The sequence below is a fragment of the Oenanthe melanoleuca genome, chromosome 27, assembly GCF_029582105.1.
Source record: "Oenanthe melanoleuca isolate GR-GAL-2019-014 chromosome 27, OMel1.0, whole genome shotgun sequence".
NCBI classification, from domain to species: domain Eukaryota; kingdom Metazoa; phylum Chordata; class Aves; order Passeriformes; family Muscicapidae; genus Oenanthe; species Oenanthe melanoleuca.
This window is the reverse complement of record NC_079360.1, coordinates 4,493,781-4,516,382: the sequence shown is the minus strand read 5'-3', so window position 1 is coordinate 4,516,382 and position 22,602 is coordinate 4,493,781. Positions and strand designations below refer to the sequence as shown.

The 22,602-nt window shown below is 51.7% G+C and overlaps 2 protein-coding genes across 3 annotated transcripts; one reads left to right on the top strand and one right to left on the bottom strand.

The window, feature by feature from the left end:
• Positions 1–579: 579 nt before the first annotated feature.
• On the top strand, positions 580–19,337 carry SOCS7 (suppressor of cytokine signaling 7). Its single transcript, XM_056512238.1, has 10 exons — positions 580–1,498; positions 4,773–4,837; positions 4,931–5,035; positions 7,070–7,159; positions 9,128–9,309; positions 9,906–10,074; positions 13,585–13,713; positions 15,062–15,197; positions 16,331–16,471; positions 17,944–19,337. Exons 1-9 carry the CDS (start codon positions 651–653, stop codon positions 16,449–16,451), a joined length of 1,845 nt encoding a protein of 614 aa, XP_056368213.1. The 5' UTR covers positions 580–650; the 3' UTR covers positions 16,452–16,471; positions 17,944–19,337.
• On the bottom strand, positions 19,200–21,350 carry LOC130264214 (LWamide neuropeptides-like). 2 transcript variants are annotated; one of them, XM_056512251.1, is made up of 4 exons: positions 19,897–21,350; positions 19,597–19,834; positions 19,387–19,565; positions 19,200–19,337 (listed from the first exon to the last, which is right to left on the bottom strand). In XM_056512251.1, the coding sequence occupies exons 1-4, from the start codon at positions 20,569–20,571 to the stop codon at positions 19,200–19,202; spliced, it is 1,230 nt and encodes a 409-aa protein (XP_056368226.1). In that variant the 5' UTR covers positions 20,572–21,350. The 2 variants fall into 2 exon arrangements, with proteins under 2 accessions (XP_056368226.1, XP_056368227.1); XM_056512252.1 differs by having other exon boundaries at positions 19,597–21,350.
• Positions 21,351–22,602: the final 1,252 nt, after the last annotated feature.

The following is a 22,602-nucleotide window of genomic DNA, read 5'->3' as shown; positions in this document are numbered from 1 at the left end:
AGAGCCGGTCCCCGTCCCGTCTGCTCCGGAACCGGGCAGGAGCAGCGCGGGGCTCGAGCTGGGAAGCGCCGCGTGCCTCAGTTTCCCCCAGAGCATCCCCCGGTCCCGGCGTGAAGAACGAGTCCGGTGGGTCACGGCTGGAGCTGCGTGTCCGGGAGCGCTCGGTGTCCCCCGTGCCCCCGGCCCCACCACCCGTGACCCCCCCGGCCCCGTGGGCGCCGGGACAGCCGGTGGGTGCCGGGGTTCGGAACCGGTCCCGCCGTGGCTGCGGGGGCTCGGAGCGGCTCCCGGTGCTCGGAGCGAGTCCCGCCCGCGGATGCCGGTGCCACCCTTGGGTGCCGGTGCTCCCGGTGCCCGGTGCGTGTCCCCGGGTGTCCCCACCGCCCCTCCACGTGCGGTCAGGGGGGCTCGGGGGGCGCGGCCTCCGCACCGGGGCGGACCCACACCCACCGGGAGAGGCGGGACCGGCACCGGGGGGGCGCGGCCAGCGGCGGAAGCGCGGGGGCGGAGCGGCGGCGGCGGCGGCGGCGGCGGCGGCGGCGGCGTGGGGGGGGGGATCCCCGCGGCCGTGCGAGGGCGGCGGCGGCCGCCGGTCCCGGTGCGGTGCCGGTGCGGTGCCGGTGCCCGCGGGCCATGCGGCGGCCGTAGCCATGCAGCGCGACGGGGATGCGGCGGCGGCGGCCGCGGCCTCGTACCGGGTGCTCAGCCGGCTGCTGGGCTATGGCACCGGGCCGGAGGCGGGCGCGGCGGGCGGTACCGGTGCCGGTACCGGCGGTGCTGCCGCGCTGCCCGGTAACGGGGGGCGGCTGCCGGGGGTCGTGCCGGCTCTGCGCAGCCCCCGGCCGCAGCTGATGGTTTTCCGCAACGCTGCGGCCGAGAGCCGGCCCGGCGAGGACTGCGGCCCGGTGGCGGCGGCGGCGGCGGCGGTGCCCGGTAGCGGGGGGATCCCGGGGGGCGGCGGGGCCGAGCTGTGCCCGCGGCACCGCTGCGCGCTGGAGCCCAAAGCGGCGGCGGGCTGGGGAGCGGCGGCGCAGAACGGGCTGGAGCTGCAGCTGGCGGCGCTGGGGCTGCGCCCGCCGGGGCTGGGGGCCAAGGGGGCGGCGGGCGCGACCCCCTGTCCCCCCTGCGCCCCCTGCCCGTGCCTGGGGCCGCCCGCCGGGGAGGAAACCAGCGATGCGCTGCTGGTGCTGGAGGCGCTGGAGCCCGACGAGGGCGGCAGCGGCTCCGAGGACGAGCCGGGATCCCCCGGGCGAGGGGCCGCCCGAGCCGCCGGCAGAGCCGCAGCAGCGCCCGGTGCCGCTCCGCCACCCGCGGGCACCGGCACCGGCACCGGCCCCGGCGGCAGGAAGGGCTCGCTCCGCATCCGCCTCAGCCGCCTCTTCCGCACCAAGAGCTGCAGCGGCGGATCGGCCACCGGGGACGCCGCCAGCGCCGCCGCCTCGGCCGGGAGCCTGACGGATGTGTGCGGGGCCCGCGGGCGGGAGCAGGAACCGGGCAGGTACGGGGGCACCGCCGGGGGGATGGCGGGGGGGGATGGCGAGGGGTGACCCGGGGGCCGTGCCCCCGCGGCCGGGAGTGATCCCGAGCCGTGATCCCTTCCTGTGATGCTTTGCTGTGATCCTGTTCTGTGATCCCGTGGCATGATCCTGTTCTGTTCTCCCATTCTGTGATGCTGTTCTGTGATCCCGTTTTGTGATCCCGTGCCACGATCCTGTTCTATGATCCCGTGCCATGATCCTGTTCTGTTCTCCCATTCTGTGATCCTGTTCTGTGATCCCGTTTTGTGATCCCGTGCCATGATCCTGTTCTATGATTCCGTGCCATGATCCTGTTTTGTGCTCCCATTCTGTGATGTTTTGCTGTGATCCCTTCCTGTGATGTTTTCCTGGAGAGGGACGGGAGGCACCGGGGCCATCCCTTGTGGACGGTCCCAGTTGGGATCTCGAGCTCTTGGAAGCGTCATGGGGACACTGGGGACACTCACAGGGACACCAGGGACACTGGAGACACTCAGGAGGACACTGGGATCACTCACAATGACACTGGGGACACTCATGGGACACTGGGGACACTCACAGGGACACTGGGGACACTCATGGGGACACTGAGCACACGGACAGGAACATTTGGGACACTCACAGGGACACTGAGCACACTGACAGGGACACTGGGGACGCTCATGGGACACTGGGGACACTAATGGGGACACTAGGCACACCCACGGGGACACTGGGAGAACTTATAGGACACTGGGATCACTCACAGGGACACTGGGGACACTGACAGGGACACTGGGGACGCTCATGGGGACACTGGCAGAGCAGGGTCGCGCTGCTCCGTGCCTGCATCCCTGCCGGGGGTGGCAGAAAACCCTCAGGTAGGGCCCTGGAGGGGGTCAGGTTGGATTTTTGGGGGGGGGTTTGTTGGTGGAGAATGTGGTCAGGCGCTGGCACTGCCCATGGAAGGGATGGAATCGCCATCCCTGGAGTTGTTCAGCAGATGTGTGGGTGTGGCACCTGGGGACACGGCTTGGTGGCCGTGGTGGGTTCTGTGCCAGGCTGGGCTCGCTGGTCTCAGGGGGCTCCTCCAGGTTCTGTGATTCTGTCACCGATGAGGGGGCGGGTGGCTCGGGGTGCTGGGGCAGCACTGTCCCCTCTGGTGGCACTGCTGTCCCCTCTGGTGGCACTGCTGTCCCCTTTGGTGGCACTGCTGTCCCCTTTATGACTGTGATTCTCCTGGGTGGAGAATGTTCCATGGTTGGAGAAGGTTCTGGTGGTTGGAGAAGGTTCTGGTTGAAGATTCTGACTAGAGAAGGTTCTGGCTGGAGGTTCTGGCTGGAGATTGTGGTTGAAGGATCTCCTGGCTGGGGAATGTTCCATGGCTGGAGAAGGTTCTGGTGGTTGGAGAAGGCTCAGGTTGAAGATTCTGATTAGAGAAGGTTCTGGTTGAAGGATCTCCTGGCTGGAGAACGTTCCATGGCTGGAGAACGTTCCATGGTTGGAGAATGTTCCATGGTTGGAGAATGTTCCATGGCTGGAGAAGGTTCCATGGCTGGAGAAGGTTCTGGTGTTTGGAGAAGGTTCTATTTGAAGGTTCTGGTTGAAAAAGATTTGGGCTGGAGAATGTTCCATGGCTGGAGAATATTCTGGTTGAACGTTCTCATTGAAGGTTCTGTTTGAAGGTTCTGTTTGATGGTTCTGGTTGAAGGATTTCCTGGCTGGAGAACGTTCCATGGCTGGAGAACGTTCCATGGCTGGAGAAGGTTCCATGGCTGGGGAAAGTTCTGGTGTTTGGAGAAGGTTCTATTTGAAGCTTCTGGTTGAAAAAGATTCGGGCTGGAGGGCGTTCCATGGCTGGAGAATATTCTGGTTGAACGTTCTCATTGAAGGTTCTGTTTGATGGTTCTGATTGAAGGATCTTCTGGCTGGAGAATGTTCCATGGTTGGAGAATGTTCCATGGTTGGAGAAGGTTCCATGGCTGGGGAAAGTTCTGGTGTTTGGAGAAGGTTCTATTTGAAGGTTCTGGTTGAAGAAGGTTCGGGCTGGAGAATATTCTGGTTGAACGTTCTCGTTGAAGGTTCTGATTGAAGGATCTCCTGGCTGGAGAAGGTTCCATGGCTGGAGGATGTTCTGGTGGTTGGAGGAGGCTCTCCTGACTGGAGAAGGTTCTCGTTGAAGATTCTGGCTGGGGAATGTTCTATGGTTGGAGAATGTTCCATTGTTGGAGAAGGTTCTGGTTGAAGGTTCTGATTGAAGGATCTCCTGGCTGGGGAATGTTCCATGGCTGGAGAAGGTTCTAGATAGTTGGAGAAGGCTCTGCTGATTGGAGAAGGTTCTGGTTGAGAGTTCTGATTGAAGGTTCTGGCTAGGGAATGTTCCATGGCTGGACAAGTCCATCCTGGTGGATGGACATCCCAGGTGGATTCCATCTCCTCCATCCTGGTGTTTCCCAGGTGGATTCCATCTCCTGCTCCATCCTGGTTTTTCCCGGGTGGATTCCATCTCTGCTCCATTCCCAGGTGGATTCCATCCCCTGCTCCATCCTGGTGTTTCCCGGGTGGATTCCATCTCTGCTCCATTCCCAGGTGGATTCCATCCCCTGCTCCATCCTGGTGTTTCCCAGGTGGATTCCATCTGCTCCATTCCCAGGTGGATTCCATCTGCTCCATCCTGGTTTTTCCCAGGTGGATTCCATCTGCCCCATCCTGGTTTTTCCCAGGTGGATTCCATCTGCTCCATTCCCAGGTGGATTCCATCTGCTCCATCCTGGTTTTTCCCAGGTGGATTCCATCTCTGCTCCATTCCCAGGTGGATTCCATCTGCCCCATCCTGGTTTTTCCCAGGTGGATTCCATCCCCTCCTCCATCCTGGTGTTTCCCAGGTGGATTCCATCTGTTCCATCCTGGTTTTTCCCAGGTGGATTCCATCTCTGCTCCATTCCCAGGTGGATTCCATCTGCTCCATCCTGGTGTTTCCCAGGTGGATTCCATCTGCTCCATTCCCAGGTGGATTCCATCTGCTCCATCCTGGTTTTTCCCAGGTGGATTCCATCTGCCCCATCCTGGTTTTTCCCAGGTGGATTCCATCTGCTCCATTCCCAGGTGGATTCCATCTGCTCCATCCTGGTTTTTCCCAGGTGGATTCCATCTCTGCTCCATTCCCAGGTGGATTCCATCTGCTCCATCCTGGTTTTTCCCAGGTGGATTCCATCTGCTCCATTCCCAGGTGGATCCCACCCCCTGCTCTCCCCTCACCCGTTTCCCTCCCCGCAGGAAACACCGCCTGACCAGAACCCAAAGTGCCTTTTCCCCGGTCGTGTTCAGCCCCCTCTTCACAGGTGAGATTTGGGGTGAATTCCTGCGAGTTTGGGTTTTTTTGAATCCCGGCCCTTTCCCCGTGCTCATCCCGGTTTTTCCATCTCCGTTTCCAGGTGAGACCGTGTCTCTGGTGGACGTGGACATTTCCCAGCGGGGGCTCAGCTCCCCTCACCCCCCGACGCCGCCGCCCCCGCCGCGCCGGAGCCTCAGCCTGCTGGGTGCGGGAACTGGGAGTGCTGGGAATGGGCTGGGAGAACTGGGAATGGTGCTGGGTGCGGGAATACTGGGAGTGCTGGGAATACTGGGAGGGCTGGGAATGGGCTGGGAATGGGCTGGGAGAACTGGGAATGGTGCTGGGTGCGGGAACTGGGAGTGCTGGGAATACTGGGAGTGCTGGGAATGGGCTGGGAATGGGCTGGGAGAACTGGGAATGGTGCTGGGTGCGGGAACTGGGAGTGCTGGGAGTGGGCTGGGAATGGGCTGGGAGAATTGGGAATGGGCTGGGAATACTGGGAATGGGATGGGAGAACTGAGAATGGTGCTGGGTGCGGGATACTGGGAGTGCTGGGAATACTGGGGATGGGCTGGGAATACTGGGAATGGGCTGGGGAAACTGGGAATGGTGCTGGGTGCGGGAACTGGGAGTGCTGGGAATACTGGGAATGGGCTGGGAATACTGGGAATGGGGCTGGGAGAACTGGGAATGGTGCTGGGTGCGGGAACTGCTGGGAGAACTGGGAATGGGGCTGGGAGAACTGGGAATGGTGCTGGGTGTGGGAACTGGGAGTGCTGGGAATACTGGGAGTGCTGGGAATGGGCTGGGAATGGGCTGGGAGAACTGGGAATGGTGCTGGGTGCGGGAACTGGGAGTGCTGGGAGTGCTGGGAATACTGGGAATGGGCTGGGGAAACTGGGAATGGTGCTGGGTGCGGGAACTGGGAATACTGGGAGTGCTGGGAATGGGCTGGGAATACTGGGAATGGTGCTGGGTGCGGGAACTGGGAGTGCTGGGAATACTGGGAATGCTGGCAATGGGCTGGGGAAACTGGGAATGGGCTGGGGAAACTGGGAATGGGGCTGGGTGCGGGAACTGGGAGTGCTGGGAATATTGGGAATACTGGGGATGGGCTGGGAGAATTGGGAATGGGTCTGGGTATGGACAACTGGGAGTACTGGGAATACTGGGAACAGGGCTGGGAATACTGGGAATGGTGCTGGGTACGGACAACTGGGAGTGCTGGGAATACTGGGAATGGGCTGGGAGATCTGAGAATGGTGCTGGGTACGGACCGACTGGGAATACTGGGAATGCTGGGGATGGTCTAGGAATACTGGGAATGGGGCTGGGTATGGCCTGGGAATACTAGGAATAGTGGGAATGGGCTGGGAGAACTGGGAATGGTCCTGGAAAACTGGGAATGGTGCTTGGAAAACTGGGGATGGTTCTGGGAGCCTTGGGAATGGTGCTGGGAAAACTGGGAATGTCTTTGGAGCCCAGGGAATGTGGGCTCTTCCTTCCCTGTGCCGGTGACAAATCCCAAATTCCCTTTCCTGGGTAGTTCCCAATCCCATTTCCCCTTCCCTGACCCCAGTGAGATTCCCCAATCCCATTTCCCCATCCCTGACCCCAATGAGATTCCCCAATCCCATTTTCCTGGCAGTTTTTTACCCCTGATCCCAGTGATATTCCCCAATCTCATTTCCTGGACAATTCCTCATCCCTGACCCCAATGAGATTCCCCAATCCCATTTTCCTGGCAGTTTTTTACCCCTAACCCAGTGATATTCCCCAATCCCATTTCCTGGGCAATTCCTCATCCCTGACCCCAGTGAGATTCCCCAATCCCATTTCCCCATCCCTGACCCCAGTGAGATTCCCCAGTCCCATTTCCCCATCCCTGACCCCAGTGAGATTCCCCAGTCCCATTTTCCTGGCAGTTTTTTACCCCTGACCCCAGTGAGATTCCCCAATCCCATCTCCTGGGCAATTCCTCATCCCTGACCCCAGTGATATTCCCCAATCCCATTTCCTGGACAATTCCTCATCTCTGACCCCAATGATATTCCCCAATCCCATTTCCTGGACAATTCCTCATCCCTGACCCCAATGAGATTCCCCAATCCCATTCCCTGAGCAGTTTTTTACCCCTGACCCCAATGATGTTCCCCAGTCCCATTTCCCCATCCCTGACCCCAATGGGATTCCCCAGTCCCGTTCCCTGGGCAGTTTTTCACCCCCTGCTCTCCCCCAGATGATTTCAGTGGGACGCTGCCCCCGGGGCTCGTGGGCTCCTCCCTGCAGAGTTTCCCTCTGCCCCCGCCGCCGCCGCCCCATGCCCCAGGTCAGCACTCCACTTTTTAATATTTTTAAAATTTTCTTTTTAAAAATTTTATTTCATCATTATTATTATTATTATTATTATTATTATTATTATTATTATTATTATTGCTATTATTATTGCTATTATTATTGCTATTATTATTGCTATTATTATTATTGCTATTTTTTAATTTTAATTTTAATTTTAATTTTAATTTTTATTTTATTTTTACTTTTTATTATTTTAATTTTTAATTTTTAATTTTAAATTTTATTATTTTATATTTAATTGTTATTTTTTAATTTTTATTATTTTTCTTCAGTTTTAAAAATGCATGTTTTAAATTATTTTTATTCCTGTCCCTTTTTCCTGGGATTAGTGACAGTGACACTGACCCTGGGCTGTCCCTGTGTGTGACAGTGACAGTGCCCACGGGTGTCTGTATGTGACAGTGACACTGACCCTGGGGTGTCCCTGTGAGTGACAGTGACAGTGACAATGACAGTGACAATGACTGACAGTGACACTGACACTGTCACCGACACTGGGGTGTCTCTGTGAGTGACAGTGACAATGACAGTGACAGTGACAATGACTGATAGTGACCCTAGTGTCTCTGTGAGTGACAGTGACAGTGACAATGACTAATAGTGACCCTGGTGTCTCTGTGACAGTGACAATGACAGTGACAATGACATTGACAATGACAGTGACAGTGACAATGTCCGGGATATCCCTGTGTGGAAGTGACAATGACAGTGACGCTGTCCCCGTGTCTCTGTGTGACAATGACACTCACAAAGATGGTGACATTGACAATGACACTGCCCCCGTGTCTCTTTGTGACAGTGACACTGACAATGTCCCTGTGTCTGTCCCTGCAGACACAGCCTTGCCTCGATGTCCCTGTGTGACAATGACACTGACAATGACAGTGGCAATGACAATGTCCCCGTGTCTCTATGTGACACTGACAATGACAGTAACAGTGGCAATGTCCCTGTGTCTCTATGTGACAATGACAGTGGCAATGACAATGTCCCCGTGTCTCTATGTAACAATGACAATGACAGTGACAATGACAATGTCCCCGTGTCTCTATGTGACAATGACAATGACAGTGACAATGTCCCTGTGTCTCTATGTGACACTGACAGTGACAGTGACAATGACAATGTCCCTGTGTCTCTATGTGACAATGACAATGACAGTGACAATGTCCCTGTGTCTCTATGTAACAATGACAATGACAGTGACAGTGGCAATGTCCCTGTGTCTCTATGTGACACTGACAATGACAGTGACAGTGGCAATGTCCCTGTGTCTCTATGTGACAATGACAGTGACAGTAACAGTGGCAATGTCCCTGTGTCTCTATGTGACAATGACAATGACAGTGACAATGTCCCTGTGTCTCTATGTGACACTGACAGTGACAGTGACAATGACAATGTCCCTGTGTCTCTATGTGACACTGAGAGTGACAGTGACAATGACAGTGACAATGTCCCTGTGTCTCTATGTGACAATGACAGTGACAGTGACAATGACAATGTCCCTGTGTCTCTATGTGACAATGACAATGACAGTGACAATGTCCCTGTGTCTCTGTGTGACAACGACAATGGCAGTGACAGTGACAATGTCCCTGTGTCTCTGTGTAACAATGACAATGACAGTGACAATGTCCCTGTGTCTCTATGTGACACTGACAGTGACAGTGACAATGACAATGTCCCTGTGTCTCTATGTGACAATGACAGTGACAGTGACAATGACAATGTCCCTGTGTCTCTATGTAACAATGACAATGACAGTGACAATGACAATGTCCCTGTGTCTCTGTGTGACAACGACAATGACAATGACAGTGACAATGTCCCTGTGTCTCTATGTGACACTGACAATGACAGTGACAATGCCAATGTCCCCGTGTCTCTATGTGACAATGACAGTGACAATGCCAATGTCCCCTGTCTGTCCCTGCAGACGCCTTGCCCCGGGCTGTGCCCCTTCGGCCACCGGAGGCCCAGGGCCAGCAACCCCTGGGCCAGCAGTGTCCCCCAGGCCAGCAGTGTCCCCCAGGCCAGCAGTGTCCCCCAGCCCTGCAGTGTCCCCTGGCACGCCCTGACCCCGGCAGCTTCGCCGCCAGCCTGAGGGAGCTGGAGAAGGTACCGGGAATGGGGATGGGATCCCTACGGGAATGGGACTGGGAATCTGACCCCTTTGGGACTGGGAATCTGGCCCTTCAGGGATTGGGGTTTGGGAATCTGGCCCTTCAGGGATTGGGGTTTGGGCAATTCCAGGCTTCTCTGGGACAGAGGTTTGAGAATCCAGCCCTTCAGGAATTGGGTTTTGGGAATCCATTCCCAGCCCCTCTAGGATAGGGTTTAGGCCACCCCATCCCCTCGAGGACTGGGATTTGGGAATCTGACCCCTCTAGGATTGGGGTTTGGGAATCTGACCCCTCTAGGACTGGGGTTTGTGCCACCCTGTATCCTCAAGGACTGGGATTTGGGAATCTGACCACTCTAGGATTGGGGTTTGGGAATCTGACCCCTCTAGGATTGGGATTTGGGAATCTGACCTCTCTAGGAGTGGGATTTGGGAATCTGACCTCTCTAGGACTGGGATTTGAGAATCTGACCCCTCTAGGATTGGGCTTTGTGCCACCCTATCCCCTCTAGGACTGGGATTTGGGAATCTGACCCCTCTAGGATGGGGTTTGAGCCAACCCATCCCCTCCCGCCCCTCTGTCCGTTCCCAGTGTGGCTGGTACTGGGGCCCCATGACCTGGGAGGACGCGGAGATGAAGCTGAAGGGAAAATCCGACGGCTCCTTCCTGGTGCGGGACAGCTCCGACCCGCGCTACATCCTGAGCCTGAGCTTCCGCTCGCAGGGCGTGACGCACCACACGCGCATGGAGCACTACCGGGGTGAGGAGCAGGAGAATGACTCCATCTGAATTAATTAATAAATAGAAATAATTAGTGTTATTGTGAGCATGGAGCACTACCGGGGTGAGGAGCAGGATAATGACTCCATCCTAATTAATAAATAGCAATAATTAGTGTTATTGTGAGCATGGAGCACTTCCGGAGTGAGCAGGGGATAACGAGCCTGTGCTAATTAATATGTAACTGTAATTAGTGTTATTGTGAGCATGGAGCACTACCTGGCTGAGGAACAGGATAATGATTCCATCTTAATTGATAAATAGCCATAATTAGCGTTATTGTGAGCATGGAGCACTTCCGGGGTGAGGAACAGGATGATGATTCCATCCTAATTAATAAATAGAAATAATTAGTGTTATTGTGAGCATGGAGCACTCCGGGGTGAGGAACAGGATGATGACTCCATCCTAATTAATAAATAGAAATAATTAGTGTTATTGTGAGCATGGAGCACTTTTGGGGTGAGGAACAGGATGATGATCCTATCCTAATTAATATATAATAATAATTAATGTTGTTATGGGCATGGAGCACTCCCATGGTAAAGAATGGGATAACGGGCCTGTCTTAGTTAATAAATATCAATGATTAATGTTATTGTGAGCATGGAGCACTTCCGGGGTGAGGAACAGGATAATGACTCCATTCTAATTAATAAATAGAAATAATTAGTGTTATTGTGAGCATGGAGCACTTCCGGGGTGAGGAACAGGATGATGATTCCATCCTAATTAATAAATAGAAATAATTAGTGTTATTGTGAGCATGGAGCACTTTTGGGGTGAGGAACAGGATGATGATCCTATCCTAATTAATATATAACAATAATTAATGTTGTTATGGGCATGGAGCTCTACTGGGGTGAGGAGCAGGATAATGGGCCTGTCCTAATTAATATATAACCATAATTAATGTTATTGTGAGCATGGAGCACTTCCGGGGTGAGGAGAGGGATAATGATTTTGTCCTAATTAATAAATAACAATAATTAATATTGGTATGGGCATGGAGCACTACTGGGGTGAAGGATTTGGGAAAATGGAATGTCCAGGATAACAGGCCCAGTTTAATTCTTATATAATAATAATTAATATTGGTGTGAGCACTGCTGAGGTGAGGAGCAGGATAATGATCCTATCCTAATTAATATATAACAGTAATTAATGTTATTGTGAGTATGGAGCACTACGGGGGTGAGCAGCAGGATAATAGTCCTATCCTAATTAATATATGTATGTTTTGAATTTTTAATATTAATATATGTATGTTTTGAAATCAAAACCAGTGCGAGACTCCAAGTCAGATATACAATTTAATAGGAAAAAAAAGAAAAAATAAAATACATACAAGAGTAAAATAAAAAAAAAATGGCAGAGTCAGAATTCAACCTGACACGCCGCTGGTTAGGGTGGTGGCAGCAGTCTGGATGAAGTGATCTTGTTGAAGTTGTGATCCTGTAGAAAGCTCTGGTTTTTCTCTGGAATCCAGTGGAAAAGATGCTCTGGTGTTCCAAATCTCAGTTTTTATCTGGGTAGGAAATGTTTGGCTCCTCCCCTGGCTGGAGCATCTCCCAGTGGGATGATGGAATTTTATCAGTCATGCCCTGGGACTCAGTGGCCATGAACAGGAGATATCTCCTGGAGGGAGGATGGGCTGTGGGAAGATAAAGATGATTGCCCAGCTGGTTTTTAACACATGACCCATTAACAGGAGATATCCCCACAGAGATAAGGATCACTGCTCACCTGGTTTAACACCTGGCCCATTAACAGGAGATACCTCCTGGAGGGAGGATGGGCTGTGGAAATGGTAAAGATGATTGCCCAGCTGGTTTTAAAGATGACCCATTAACAGGAGATATCCCCACAGAGATAAGGGTCACTGCCTCACCTGGTTTAACACATGGCCCATTAACAGGAGATATCTCCTGGATGAAGGATGGGTCATGGGAAAGATAAAGATCACTGCCCTACCTGTTTTTTCACACCTCACCCATTAACAGGAAATATCTCCACAGAGACAAGGATCACTGCTCACCTGGTTTTTAACACCTGACCCATTAACAGGAGATATCTCCTGGAGAAAGGATGGGTTGTGGAAATGATAAAGATGATTGCCCTACCTGGTTTTTAACACGGGGCCCATTAACAGGAGATATCCCCACAGAGATAAGGATCACTGCTCACCTGGTTTAACAGAGGTTATAGAATGCATCCCTCTGGGCACATCTTTACATTGTAACCTGGGACTGTACATAGCAATAATTAATGTTGGTGTGGGCGTGGAGCACTGCTAGGGTGAAGAGTGGGATAATAATTCCATCTTAATTAATAAATAATAATAGTTAATGTTATTGTGAGTATGGAGCACTATGGGGTTGAGGATTCTGGGATCATGGAATGTATGGGATGCTGGTCTGGGGTGATTAATATAACGTAACGTAACGTAACGTAATATAATATAATGTAATATAATGTAATATAATATAATATAATATAATATAATATAATATAATATAATATAATATAATATAATATAATATAATATAATATAATATAATATAATATAATATAATATAATATAATATAATATAATATAATATAATATAATGTAGTATAATGTAGTATAATATATGACATGACATGACATGACATGACACGACAATAGTAATATTATTAATTATATTCATAATTCCCTGTGCTTTCCCAAAAATTCCTTCGGAATAACAGGAATGATTCCCTGTGCATGCCTGAAAATTCCTTGGAAAAACAGGGATAACGCCTTTCTTTATTCCCAAAAATCCCCTGGGATAACAACAATAATTCCCCTGTGCATTCTGAAAAATCCCCTGGAATAACAGAAATAATTCTCTGTGCATTCCCAAAAATTCCTTGGAATAACAGGAATATTTCCTCTGTGCTGTGTGAAAAATCCTTTGGAATAATGGGAATAATTCCCCTGTGCATTCCCCAAAATCCCTTGGAATAAGGGTAACAATTCCCTTGTGCATTCCCAAAAATCCTTTGGGATAACAGGAATAATTCCCCTGTTCATTCCCAAAAATCCTTTGGAATAACAGCAATAATTCCCTTGTGCTTTTCCAAAAATCCCCATGAATAACAGGAAGAATTCCCCTGCGCATTCTGAAAAATCCCTTGGAATAATGGGAATAATTCTCTGTACGTTCCCAAAAACTCCTTGGAATAACAGGAATAATTCCCCTGTGCTGTGCCAAAAATCCTCTGGAATAACGGGAATAATTCCCCTCTTCATTCCCAAAAATCCTTTGGAATAAGGGTAAGAATGTTCTTGTGCATTCCCAAAAATCCTTTGAGATAACAGCAATAATTCCCCTATGCTTTCCCAAAAATAATTTGGAATTACAGGATAGTTCCCCTGTGTATTCCCAAAATCCCCTGGAATGATGGGAATAATTCCCTGTGCATTCCCCAAAATCCCCTGACGATTCCCTGTGCTGTCCCTGGGCAGGGACCTTCAGCCTGTGGTGCCACCCCAAGTTCGAGGATCGCTGCCAGTCCGTGGTGGAGTTCATCAAGAGGGCGATCATGCACTCCAAGAACGGGAAATTCCTTTATTTCCTGCGCTCCCGGGTTCCAGGTGAGCCTGGGAAGGGGAAATTCCTGGGATTTGGGATCCAGGTGGGACTGGGAATTGGAAATTCCTGGGATTTGGGATCCAGGTGGGAATGGGAATGGGAATTTCCTGGGATCCAGGTGAGCCTGGGAATGGGAAATTCCTGGGATCAGGGATCCAGGTGAGACTGGGAATGGGAATTTCCTGGGATTGGGGATCCAGGTGAGCAGGGGAACGGAGATTTCCTGGGATGGAGGATGCAGGTGAGACTGGAAACAGGAATTTCCTGTGATCCCTGTGCTTTGCCAAAAATCCCCTGGAATAACAGGAATAATTCCCCTGTGCATTCCCCAAAAATCCCCTGGAATAACAGGAATAATTCCCCTGTGCATTCCCCAAAATTCCCTTGGAACAGACCAGCTGGAGCCATCCAGGCCAGTGAAAAGCGTGGGGTGGAACTGTCTGAGCTTGGAAACCCAACCAACCCAACCCAATCCAACCAATCCAACCAACCCAACCCAACCAAACCCAACCCAACTCAACCAAGCCCAACCCAACCCAACTCAACCCAACCCAACCAAACACAATCCAAAGCCATCCAAACCCAACCCAACCCAACGCAACCAAATCCAACCAAACCCAACCCAACTCAACCAAACCAATCCAACCAACCCAACCCAACCCAATCCAACCAAATCCAACCAAACCCAACCCAACCAAACTAAACCCAACCCAACCAAACTCAACCAAACCAATCCAACCCACCCAACCCAACCCAACCCAATCCAAGCCCACCAAATCCAACCAAACCAAACCCAACCAACCCAACCCAACCAATCCAACCAAATCCACACCAAACCCAACCCAACCCAACCAATCCCAACGCAACCCAACCAATCCAACCAAACCAAACCCAACCCAACCAAATCCAACCAAACCCAACCCATCCAAACCCAACCCAACCAAACCAACCCAACCAAACCCAACCCAACCAAACCAAACCCATCCCAACTCAACCCAACCAAATCCAACCAAACCAAACCCACCCCAACCCAACCCTGCCCAACACAACCAAGCCCAACCCAACCAAACGCAACCCAACCCAGCCAAATCCGACCCAACCAAACCAAACCCAACCCAACCAAATCCACCCCAACCAAACCAAACCCAACCCAACCAACCCAACCCATCCAACCCAACCAACCCAACCCATCCAACCCAACCCAACCCAGCCCAACCGAAACATTCCCTGGAAATCAGAACAATCCCACCACCACCAACTCCATCATTCCCTACGGACTCCTCATCCCCTTCCCTCGTTTTTCCAGCCTGATGCTGAGCTCCAAAATCTCCTTTTTTTGCCCCAATCCAGGTCTGCCTCCCACGCCTGTGCAGCTCCTGTATCCCGTCTCCAGGTTCAGCAACGTCAAATCCCTGCAGCACCTTTGCCGCTTCCGCATCCGGCAGCTGGTCCGGATCGACCACATCCCCGAGCTCCCGCTGCCCAAGTGAGTCCTGCAGAAACCCCTGGAATTCTCTCCATCCCAGGAGCTGTGAGATCACATCCCCGCGGGAATAACTGGCTTTTCTGGATTTTGGGATAACGGGGTTGGTGGGGTTTGGGGATGCTGTGGGAATTCTGAGCAATTCCCGCTCGTGGCAGGGATTTGGGGAGCAGCTCCTGGTCCCATGGATGGGCTGGGAATTCTGGAGGGGCTGGGAATTTTAGAAGGTTTTCCCAGTGATTTTTTTCCTGGAAGAGCCCATGCTTGTATTTTGGGAATTTCTGGCTCAGGGATCCAGCTCTTCCCAAGGTTTTTTTCCAGGGAAGAGACTCAGTGTCTTTTGGGAATTTCTGGCTCGAGGTTCCAGCTCTTCCTGGTGTTTTTCCTGGAAGAGCCCCTGGTTGTATTTTGGGAATTTCTGGCTCGAGGTTCCAGCTCTTCCTGGTGTTTTTCCTGGAAAAGGTTCTGGGTATATTTTGGGAATTTCTGGCTCAAGGATCCAGCTCATCCCAGTGTTTTTCCAGGGAAGAGACTTGGTGTCTTCTGGGAATTTCTGGCTTAGGATTTCAGCTCTTGCTAGTGTTTTTCCAGGGATGAGACTCAGTGTGTTTTGGGAATTTCTGGCTCAGGATTCCAGCACTTCCCAAGGTTTTTTCAGGGAAGACCCCCTGGCTGTATTTTGGAAATTTCTGGCAGAGGAATCCGGCCATTCCTGGTGTTTTTCCAGGGAAGAGCCCCCAGCTGTATTTTGGGAATTTCTGGCTCAGGGATCCGACTCTTCCTGTTATTTTTCCTGGAAGAGCCCCTGGTTGTATTTTGGGAATTCCTGGCTCAGGATTCCAGCTCTTCCCGCTGTTTTTCCAGAAAAGGGTCCCTGGCTGTATTTTGGGAATTTCTGGCTCAGGATTCCAGCTCTTCCCGCTGTTTTCCAGGGAAGGGTCCCTGGCTGTATTTCGGGAATTCCTGGCTCAGGATTCCAGCTCTTCCCGCTGTTTTCCAGGGAAGGGTCCCTGGCTGTATTTTGGGAATTTCTGGCTCAGGATTCCAGCTCTTCCCGCTGTTTTCCAGGGAAGGGTGCCTGGCTGTATTTTGGGAATTCCTGGCTCAGGATTCCAGCTCTTCCCGCTGTTTTCCAGGCCCCTGATCTCCTACATCCGCAAGTTTTACTACTACGACCCGCAGGAGGAGCAGTACCTGTCCCTGAAGGAGGCTCAGCTCATCTCCCGACACAGGCACGAGCCCCAGCCCTCCACGTAGCGCAGCCGGCGCGGCCGACGGTGAGAGCGGGGCTGGGAGGGGTGGGAGTGGGGTGGGAATGGTGTGGGATTGGTGTGGGAATGGTGGGAATGGGGTGGGAATGGTGTGGGAATGGGGTGGGAATGGGGTGGGGATGGTGGGAATGGTGTGGGAATGGTGTGGGAATGGTGGGAATGGGGTGGGGATGGTGGGAATGGGGTGGGAATGGTGGGAATGGTGGAAATGGTGTGGGGATGGTGGGAATGGGGTGGGAGTGGTGTGGGAGTGGTGGGAATGGGGTGGGGATGGTGGGAATGGGGTGGGGATGGTGGGAATGGTGTGGGAATGGTGTGGGGATGGTGTGGGAATGGGGTGGGAATGGGGTGGGAATGGTGTGGGTTTGGGAGTGGTGGGAATGGTGGAAATGGTGTGGGGATGGTGGGAATGGGGTGGGAGTGGTGTGGGAATGGTGGGAGTGGTGTGGGAATGGGGTGGGAGTGGTGTGGGAATGGGGTGGGAGTGGTGTGGGAATGGTGTGGGAATGGGGTGGAGATGGTTTGGGAGTGGTGGGAATGGTGGAAATGGTGTGGGGATGGTGGGAATGGGGTGGGAGTGGTGTGGGAATGGTGGGAATGGGATGGGGATGGTTTGGGAATGGGGTGGGGATGGTGGGAATGGGATGGGAATGGGGTGGGAATGGGGTGGGCATGGGGTGGGAGTGGGGTGGGATTGGTGTGGGGATGATGGGAATGGTGTGGGAATGGTGGGAATGGGATGGGAATGGGGTGGGAATGGTGGGAATGGGATGGGAATGGGGTGGGAATGGGATGGGAATGGGGTGGGAGTGGTGGGAATGGGGTGGGGATGGTTTGGGAGTGGTGGGAATGGTGGGAATGGTGGGGAGATGGGGTGGGAGTGGGGTGAGAATGGTGTGGGGATGGTGTGGGAATGGTGTGGGAATGGGGTGGGAATGGTGTGGGAATGGTGGGAATGGTTTGGGAATGATGGGAATGGTGGGAATGGTGTGGGCACAGTGTGGGAATGGTGGGAATGGTGTGGGATTGGTGTGGGAATGGTGGGGATGGTGGGAATGGTGGGAATGGGGTGGGAATGGTGTGGGGATGGTGAGAATGAGGTGGGGAATGGTGGGAATGGGGTGGGGATGGTGTGGGGATGGAATGACAACCATCCCCATTCCCATTCCCATCTCCATCTTCATTCCCATTCTTATTGCCATCCCCATCCCCATCCTTCCCATTCCCATCCCCACTCCCCATTCCCCATTCCCATCCCTATTCCCACCCCATTCCCATCCCCATTCCCCACCATTCCCATCCCTATTCCCATCCCCATTCCCATCCCCATTCCCATTCCCATTCCCCATTCCCCATTCCCCATTCCCATTCCCCATTCCCATTCCCATTCCCATCCCCATTCCCATTCCCATTCCCATTCCCATCCCTCTCTCCTCCATTCCCATCTGATCCCAATTCCTGCTGTTTTTTCCTGGCAGGAATTTCGCTGTTGCCCTCCTGCCGTGCTGGGACAGAGGCCGAGCTCCTGCTGCTGCTGCTCCTGGAGGAGAGGGCCCAGCATTCCCAGGGAATCCCAGCATTCCCAGGAATCCCAAAATTCCCAGGAATCCCAAAATTCCCAAGGAATCCCAGCAGAGCAGGATCCTGGGAAAAGGAATCCTGGGGGAGCCGAGCGCGGCCCCGCGGAACGAAGAATGTCACGGCACTATTCCCAACTTTTCCTGGAAGTTCTCAGTTTGGATGTCTCTGGAATTTTTTTTGGTTTTTTAGTTTTATTTTTTTGGGAGGAAAAAGAACTGAGCCCATTGGATTTTCTGATCCTGATGGAATTTCTGATCCTGCTGAATTTTCTGATCCCATTGGATTTTCTGATCCCATTGGATTTTCTGATCCTGCTGAATTTTCTGATCCCATTGGAATTTCTGATCCTGCTGGATTTTCCAATCTTCTTGGATTTTCTGATCCTGCTGAATTTTCTCATCCCACCTTGGGAATTTCAAGGTGGGGAAGAGGGAAGAAAAAAAAAAAAAAAAAAAAAAAAAAAAAGGAGGGAATTTTTTGGGAAGATCCGTCTGCTCCAAGGCTTTGATCCTCACTGGAGAGCTGCAAATGGAGCCAGGGGATGGAATAAATCCTGGGAATAAATCCTGGGAATAAATCCTAAGAATAAATCCTGGGAATAAATCCTAAAAATAAATCCTGGGTATAAATCCTGGGAATAAATCCTGGGAATAATTCCTGGGAATAATTAAATTAAATTGTGGAGTTCTGAGCAGCTCCACAGCTCCCCTGCTTCCCAGAATTTGGGAAAAGAAATCCAAACCCTCCTGGATTGGCAGGAACTTCCTGGGAAAAGCTGGAAGAAAGGAAGGAAGAGCTTGGGATGTGATGGATCCAAAGGGAACATTCCTGAAAAAACACTGGGAAGATTCCCCTGGGAAGTGGGACACGAATTCCCTGGTTTTGGACACAAATTCCCTGATTTTGGACAAAAATTCCCTGATTTTGGACAAAAATCCCCTGATTTTGGACAGATATTTAATGGTTTTGGACATGAATTTCCTGATTTTGGACACAAATTTCCTGATTTTGGACACAGTGCCCTGAATCCAAGGAATCTGGATCTGAGGAGCTGCCAGGACCTTTGGAGATGATTCCTGCCCTGGAATTCCTGAGGATTTTAATGGAAAGAAAAAAAAAAAAACAAAAAAGCAAAAAAATCCCACAAAAGGTGCTACAAAACCTCTTCCTCCAGCTGGGATTTGGAGGAAAGAAAAAAAAAAAAAAAAAAACCCAAATCCTTAAATATTCCAGGTGAAACTGAGCTGCAAAATCCATGGAAATACCTCATGGGGCTGGGTGAGGGAAAACCTGGGACCCCCTTCCCAAAAATTCCCTGGGATTGGGGGGATCCCCTTCCCAAAAATTCCCTGGGATTGGGGGATCCCCACCCCAAAAATTCCCTTGGATTGGGGGATCCCCTTCCCAAAAATCCCAAAATCCCATCCTGGGGTTCTCCCAGTCCCTAAAAATTTACCCTGGGCTGTTCCCAGTGCTCCCAGTCCCACTCTGGGACGTTCCCAGTGCTCCCAGTGCCATCCTGGGGTTCTCCCAGTGCTCCCAGTTCAAACCTGGGGTGTTCCCAGTGCCCCAAAATCCCATCCTGGGGTTCTCCCAGTGCTCCCAGTGCCCCAAAATCCCATTCTGGGGTTCTCCCAGTGCTCCCAGTGCCATCCTGAGGTTCTCCCAGTGCTCCCAGTGCCACTCTGGGGTTCTCCCAGTGCCCCAAAATCCACTCTGGGACATTCCCAGTGCTCCCAGTGCCATCCTGGGATTCTCCCAGTGCTCCCAGTGCCCCAAAATCCCACTCTGGGGTGCTCCCAGTGCTTCCAGTGCCATCCTGGGGTTCTCCCAGTGCTCCCAGTTCAAACCTGGGGTGTTTCCAGTGCCCCCAGATCCCATTCTGGGGTTCTCCCAGTGCTCCCAGTGCCATCCTGGGATGTTCCCAGTGCTCCCAGTGCCCCAAAATCCCATCCTGGGGTTCTCCCAGCGCCCCAAAATCCCATTCTGGGGTTCTCCCAGTGCTCCCAGTGCCACTCTGGGGTTCTCCCAGCGCCCCAAAATCCACTCTGGGCAGCTCCCAGTGCCAGTCTGGGGCATTCCCAGTGCTCCCAGTGCCATCCTGGGATTCTCCCAGTGCTCCCAGTGCCCCAAAATCCCATCTTGGGGTTCTCCCAGTGCTCCCAGTGCCATCCTGAGGTTCTCCCAGTGCTCCCAGTCCCACTCTGGGACGTTCCCAGTGCTCCCAGTGCCATCCTGGGGTTCTCCCAGTGCTCCCAGTTCAAACCTGGGGTGTTCCCAGTGCCCCAAAATCCCATCCTGGGATGTTCCCAGTGCTCCCAGTGCCCCAAAATCCCATCCTGGGATGTTCCCAGTGCTCCCAGTGCCCCAAAATCCCATTCTGGGGTTCTCCCAGTGCTCCCAGTGCCACTCTGGGGTTCTCCCAGTGCTCCCAGTGCCACTCTGGGGTTCTCCCAGCGCCCCAAAATCCACTCTGGGCAGCTCCCAGTGCCAGTCTGGGACATTCCCAGTGCTCCCAGTGCCATCCTGGGATTCTCCCAGTGCTCCCAGTGCCCCAAAATCCCATTCTGGGGTTCTCCCAGTGCTCCCAGTGCTCCCAGTCCAGCCTTCACCCCAAACCCCAGGAACTTCCCAGCCTCAATTTTGGAGTAGGAACGAGCAGAATTCCAGCAGGACCTCACCAGGATTTTTGGGAATCACCCTTTGGAATTAAAAAAAAAAAAACAAAACAAACAACAACAACAACAAAAAAGCAGCTTTTGCTTAATTTTTTTTTTTTTTTTTAATTTTTAATTTTAAATTTTAATTTTTCTTGGTGTGTGTTTAATTTATTCGAATAGTGGCTGTATAATTTATTTTCATAAATATATGAGAAAAGTTACTAAATGGTTAAAAAAAAGAATAGTAATAATAATAATAATAATAATTAATAAACCAAACGAACTTTGCAGGCCAATCTTTCAGATTTAATGAAGAAAAAAAGAATTAATAATAATAATAATAATGAATAATAATGGTTTTTGATATGAACCACAAATGCACTTTTGGGTGTGTTTGGTTATTTTTTGGGGTGGGGTTTGTGTGTAAATATTGTATTTATAGGCATGTTTGGCCTCTTGTGGGGGATTTTAGGAATTCCTGGATTTTGGGATTTTTGGGATTTTTTTTTTTTTTTTTGGGTTTTTTGTTTTTTTTTTTCCTACGGGTTCAGCCAGGAAGAACTGACTTGGTGTTTGTAAAACTCATTTTTAGCATCGTTTTTTGGGGTTTTTTTTGGGATTTTTTTTTTTGCTGGGTGGGGTGGGGAAGGGAAGAGAGGAAGGGTTTGAAATAAAAATCTTGGAAATTGTTGGATTTTTCTTTTTCTGATGAATTCTGAGTCCTTAAACCCCTCCAGGTCATTTTTGGGACCCCAAAATCCATCAGGGACCCCCCCCCCCAGTGTCCAAATATGTTTGTGGGGGAGCTCAGGGTGCCCCAAAAATCCAGCAGGAAATTCCCAGTGCCCCCCAAAAAATCCCATTGATGCCCCCCGGGTACCCCAAAAATCCATTTAAAGATCTCCTAATGTCCAAAACTTTTTGGGGTGGAGCTCAGGGTACCCCAAAAAATCCATCAGGGAGCTCCTGGTGCCCCAAAACCCATTTGAGGGGAGTTCCCTCGGTGCCCCCAGTTCCTGCACCCCTGTGGGGTGGGGTGAGACCCCCAAGGGCTGGAGGTGCCCAAATCCCACCCCAAAATCGCGTCCCTAAAATCCTATCCTGAAATGTCACCCCAAAATCCCATCCCAAAATTCCATCCTTAAAATCCCATCATCAAAATCCCGTCCCTTCAATCCCACCCCAAAATCCCATCCTGAAATGTCACCCCAACATCCCATCCCAAAATTCCATCCTTTAAATCCCATCCCAAAATCCCATCCTTCAATCCCACCCCAAAATCCCAATCCCACCCCAAAATCCCGACTCCAAAATCCCATCCTTTAAATCCCATCCCCAAAATCCCATCCCAAAATTCCATCCTGAAATCCCACCCCAAAATCCCATCCTTTAAATCCCATCCCAAAATTCAATCCCTTAAATCCCATCCCAAAATCCCATCACAAAATTCCATTCTTTAAATCCCATCCCTTAAATCCCATCCCCAAAATCCCATCCCCAAAATCCCACCCCAAAATTCCATCCCTTAATTCCCATCCCAAAATCCCATCCTTTAAATCCCATCCCTTAATTCCCATCCCTTAATTCCCATCCCAAAATCCCATCCTTTAAATCCCATCCCCAAAATCCCGTCCCCAAAATCTCACCCCAAAATCCCGTCCCCAAAATCTCACCCCGAAATCCCACCCCAACATCCCACCCCAAAATCCCGTCCCCAAAATCAGATCCCAAATCCGGCTCCTTTGGGGTCCCTGGGATGGGAAATGGGGCGGATTTGGGGTCTGGGGGATGGGGAAGGAGGATTTGGGATCACCAGGATGTGGGGGATTTGGGGTCCCCAGGATGGGAAATGGGGCAGATTTGGGGTCCCCATGGTAGGGGGAATTTGGAGTCTCG

What these genes read in the sequence shown, in the direction of transcription:
- SOCS7 (XM_056512238.1), top strand. Translation starts at nt 651, where the DNA reads ATGCAGCGCGACGGGGATGCGGCGGCGGCGGCCGCGGCCTCGTACCGG. An exon ending in GTTCAGCCCCCTCTTCACAG is followed by an intron (nt 4,838 to 4,930) that starts GTGAGATTTGGG and finishes CTCCGTTTCCAG; the next exon opens with GTGAGACCGTGTCTCTGGTG. An exon ending in CCGGAGCCTCAGCCTGCTGG is followed by an intron (nt 5,036 to 7,069) that starts GTGCGGGAACTG and finishes GCTCTCCCCCAG; the next exon opens with ATGATTTCAGTGGGACGCTG.
- LOC130264214 (XM_056512251.1), bottom strand. Translation starts at nt 20,571, where the DNA reads ATGGCACTGGGAGCACTGGGAATGTCCCAGACTGGCACTGGGAGCTGC. An exon ending in GGGCACTGGAAACACCCCAG is followed by an intron (nt 19,835 to 19,896) that starts GTTTGAACTGGG and finishes GGAGCACCCCAG; the next exon opens with AGTGGGATTTTGGGGCACTG. An exon ending in GGGCACTGGGAACACCCCAG is followed by an intron (nt 19,566 to 19,596) that starts GTTTGAACTGGG and finishes GGAGAACCCCAG; the next exon opens with GATGGCACTGGGAGCACTGG.